Source organism: Pantherophis guttatus, chromosome 5 (assembly GCF_059756535.1).
Source record: "Pantherophis guttatus breed Tessera chromosome 5, ASM5975653v1, whole genome shotgun sequence".
Lineage (NCBI taxonomy): Eukaryota > Metazoa > Chordata > Lepidosauria > Squamata > Colubridae > Pantherophis > Pantherophis guttatus.
In genome coordinates, this window is record NC_142067.1 from 85,336,504 (window position 1) to 85,340,526 (window position 4,023).

The 4,023-nt window shown below is 42.5% G+C and overlaps 1 protein-coding gene across 1 annotated transcript; it reads right to left on the minus strand.

Annotated features, from left to right (window-relative positions):
* Window positions 1–1,073: 1,073 nt before the first annotated feature.
* Window positions 1,074–3,683, minus strand: TMSB4X (thymosin beta 4 X-linked). Its single transcript, XM_034435345.3, has 3 exons — window positions 3,125–3,683; window positions 1,819–1,932; window positions 1,074–1,539 (listed from the first exon to the last, which is right to left on the minus strand). The coding sequence occupies exons 2-3, from the start codon at window positions 1,916–1,918 to the stop codon at window positions 1,505–1,507; spliced, it is 135 nt and encodes a 44-aa protein (XP_034291236.1). The 5' UTR covers window positions 1,919–1,932; window positions 3,125–3,683; the 3' UTR covers window positions 1,074–1,504.
* Between the last annotated feature and the right edge of the window lie 340 nt (window positions 3,684–4,023).

Here is a 4,023-nt window from a genome sequence, read left to right on the forward strand (position 1 = left end):
TCCACTGATTCAAACAGGATTAATTGCCCAGTAGTTTTGAACTGCTCATACTCACCTTCCATGTGTCAAGTTGCTTTCAAAATTCATTTCTCACACATGTACAATAGGGTTTTATATGTGAAATATGTAAATCTGCAATTGGTCTTCCAGTTCTCTTCATGGTTTAGGTTTCCAATGATTTTTGAGAGAATTAGATGCAGTACAAGTGTACTACAGTGTAAAAAATGGTAAGGAATCTGAAGTTTATAAAATGTTGAATTTTCCCAATATCCCTACTGACCACTCAGGATAGAGCTGACATCATTCTTGGCATCAAAAAGATCACACATGGATTCAATTGCTGCATGGAACCAATTTTTAAGAAGTAAAATTGCAATTCATAACTTACATCAAACCATAAAAGATCAGGTACGTGGGGAAACAGCTTAATAAAAGTATCAAGCAAAACTGACAACTTCAATATAATCATGAGATTTGAGCAATGCCATTTAATTCAATGTCACTTTGAAAATGTGACTGTCATTATTGATACCTTACTGCAATGATAGCAGCCATAGCTTTCTTTGAATACTAAAAATACAAATCATGCTTTCCTTCATCCGGTACACATTCAACAGAACTTTTAGCTGATCTTAAGGGCCACACACAATACCCACCTTTGGATCCAATAATCCATTATCAGTGGTGGAAAATCCTGAAAATGTTAACATCCGAGGGAAACATCTGAGGGAAAATGCTAGAATCTTAATTGTTCTTAACCTGGGTGGTTCCTTCCAGTGCTCAAATGTATTTTTACCTGTGCTAAATTCCTAATAAATGCAACATACAAATGAGTTGTACTAATAAAAGTCAGATTAGATTTGGACTTTGGAACTTCAGATCCACCTGCACTAAGGTGTGCTTTTCTAGAGAACAATAGAGCATTTTTTTAAAAAAAGGCTTGGTCCTAGACCTAGTCTCAAACTGATGTAATGCCAGGATTCCTCCGTGACAGCATTTAATTCCACGTTAGCACAGGCATTTATGCTTCTTCTTTAGGCAACGTTGTCCAAAAGAAAAGATAGCAAAAGTAATCCAGGTTTTAAAACATTTTATTTGCATATTAAAAAAATTGTGCATTCCAATAATTAAAATTATTTGAACAAAAAAATGGCACTCGATTAAAATGCATTTTACAGCTCGCAGGACCCTGGTACAGCTTTGCGTATATTCATGTGTTATTAGATTACTGTAGTCCCTCTTAGAATCTTCTTTCAAGAAACATGCAAGCTTTTGTGCCACTGGACCAGAAGCTGGACAGGCAGATGGAAAGGAAGGTGCCTTCGTTCAGCGTCAGTAGTTCACTCTGTTCTTTTTTTGGGGGGGGGATGTGAAAGGGGCAGTACAGTCATTTTAAATTTATCCAACTCTTTGCATCTTACAAAGTTAAAACAGCTAAAAGAAGTAAAATAAGAAGGCAATGCTTGTGGAATGTACAGTGCATAATTTGGAAGGGCCCATTTCATTACGATTCACCCGCTTGCTTCTCCTGTTCAATTGCTACAAAATGAAAAGAGGATGGGTGGGGAAGAAAAAGAAAAAAAAATTAAATGGCAATTGCATAATTAGCATTCAAAATGCAAATGTTAAAATACCAAATGTGTTAAAATTTGTAATTTAAATACAAGTTGTATTTAACTTCATACATACAGAAATACATACTACTTTGTTAATGAAATTCCCAGTAACATTAAGAAGTTGGTAAGAAAAGCATGTGTAAAGATGGTCTGACTTCTTTGTCTCTGTGGCCCACGCCCTCTTTTCTAAGATTTCACCTACTTTCTTTTGAAGGCAGTGGGTTTTTCTCTTGCGTTTCTGTCTTCTTCAACTTAGACTTGTCAAATTTCTCAATTTCAGCCATATCTGGTTTGTCAGACATTGTTATTGATTGATCTGTGAACAAAAGGACAAAAAAAAGATGTTATACTACACCCTTCCTTCCCTCCTTCAGAGACAATTCCTGTATTTCCTACCAGCTCTTTCAGCTTCAGCATATTTTTTTAATAGTGCATAATAGCCCTTTTTAAAAAATCCTATTTCATACCCTTAACCATGTATTCAGAATGACAGATTCATCTATCTGATGTGCCTAGGAAAAAAAAAAATCTAAGGATCGCTGCAAGTCCACATGGCAGGACTCCTGAGGAAGCAGTTGGGGGAGGGGGAAGTGATGCATTAGATTAAAAAAATAATAAAAATCGTGTTAGAAATAAAAAATAATCTGCTTTCTCCCCTTAAATAACTAAACCTCATCGCTTATGGAGGGCGTGGCCGGATAGCAATCTCTTTCTTAGTCAGCCTGGACATGTGCAGCCTTTAGAGAAAATCGAAGAAAGGCGAATTTCTTGCGAGGACGCCCAAGCGGGCTCGATGCGAGTAAGTGTGTCCAGACGGAGCTCCCGGGCGATGCTAAGCACATCCTCCATCTTGGGCGTCTGGCTCCCTAGTTCAGTCGGCGGGCGCCTTGCCTTCTTCACAAAGAGAAGTCCCAACCACCGCCCTTTTTCTCGCTGCAGCACTTCCTCCAGCTCAGCGCCCTCGGCTCCTCAAGACTGCTTATAGGAGTTAGACAAAGACCAGCCCTTCCCACCAAACGGGCGCCCGGCCGGCTGACGGGGCAATAAAGCGCATCTACTGCCCCCATCCAATTAACCGAACACACCCAAAGCCCTTCTGCCTTCCTCCCGGAGGCTCCCCATGACCGCGATCGCCCACGGCATTGCGCGGCAAGCGCGCGAGGCGCGTGCATGTCTCCCCTCACCCCATATTTCCCTCCCCGAGCAAATCCCGGAGACACAGCAACGAGGTTCGGCTACAGAATGTCTTTCCGAGCGGAAACCTCTTCCCGCCATTGTACTGCGTCGCGCCACGGTCACCCCCATTTTAATCCCCGAGCTGTTCCACGATGGAGGCATCGTGGAAGAACTGCTCCGCGTACCCGTTCGACAAAGCAGCGATCCGTCCCCTCTAAAAATCAAACCTAGCCCAGACCCCACCCCAATAATTTTGACCCGTACAGAAAGGGAAACTGCAAAATGGAAACATGCAAAAGCACCCACGAGAGAACTTAAACGTGTACCCTTACCAGTGAGACTGTCCCGACAGATGCAGCCCGAAACCTTCCCGCAGCCGCTCTGAACTGTAATATAAAAGAGCGTCTCACTGCGTGGCCAGTTATAGCTCCGCTTTTATGCAAATTGTAGTGATGTCACCCCGAATCGGCTTAACTCTTTCACCGCCGCTGCAAAGTTCGACTTCCCCTTAAAAAAAAATCATTCAATGTTCAAGCATAAAACGGAAAACCCCTCCTCCAATTAACCCGGTCTTGGCTTTGCTATAGAATGAGCCATTTGCCCAGTTTCGGTTCTCCCGAAGAGAGAAATGTTACCGGGGCTCGATTTCCAAGAAAGCGCTATTTCTAGCTAAAGAGGGGAGGGCGAACTTTCCTTAACACGCGGCTTTTATCCCCGGGCTGAAAAATGATTTCGCCATCGGGCTGCAAGATCAATACTGTAATGCGTGTAGGAGGCCTATCTTGGTGCCAAAGCCTGAAATTTGCGACGCTGTATTATTTCCTCACGTTATCCTGTATCCCTTCAACCAGAAATGCTGGGTGGAGGGAGGGTTGTCCCCGTGCAGCTTTGGAATTTAGTCGGATTGCTGGGGATTCCGAAAGCGCCAACAATGGCTGCTGACGGAGGAGCACGTAGTAGGCAACGCCTAAATTCAGTCCTGCATATAACAATCGATGGCTATTTCATAAACTGGTTAGCGAGTGCTAAACCTCAGGGAGTGTTTTATTTTAAATTTATGTACACCAAATGTGAGTGAGAAAGTAAACGTAACGTACCCTGTATCCTTCCTCTGGCTACCTTTACCGTAAGATGTTTCGGAGCTTAACTCAAATCTTCCTTGAGGACAAAGAATTCAGTATTCTGAGCTAATTGGGAGTGCAAGTATGGCACGAAGGTAACCAGACGAAAG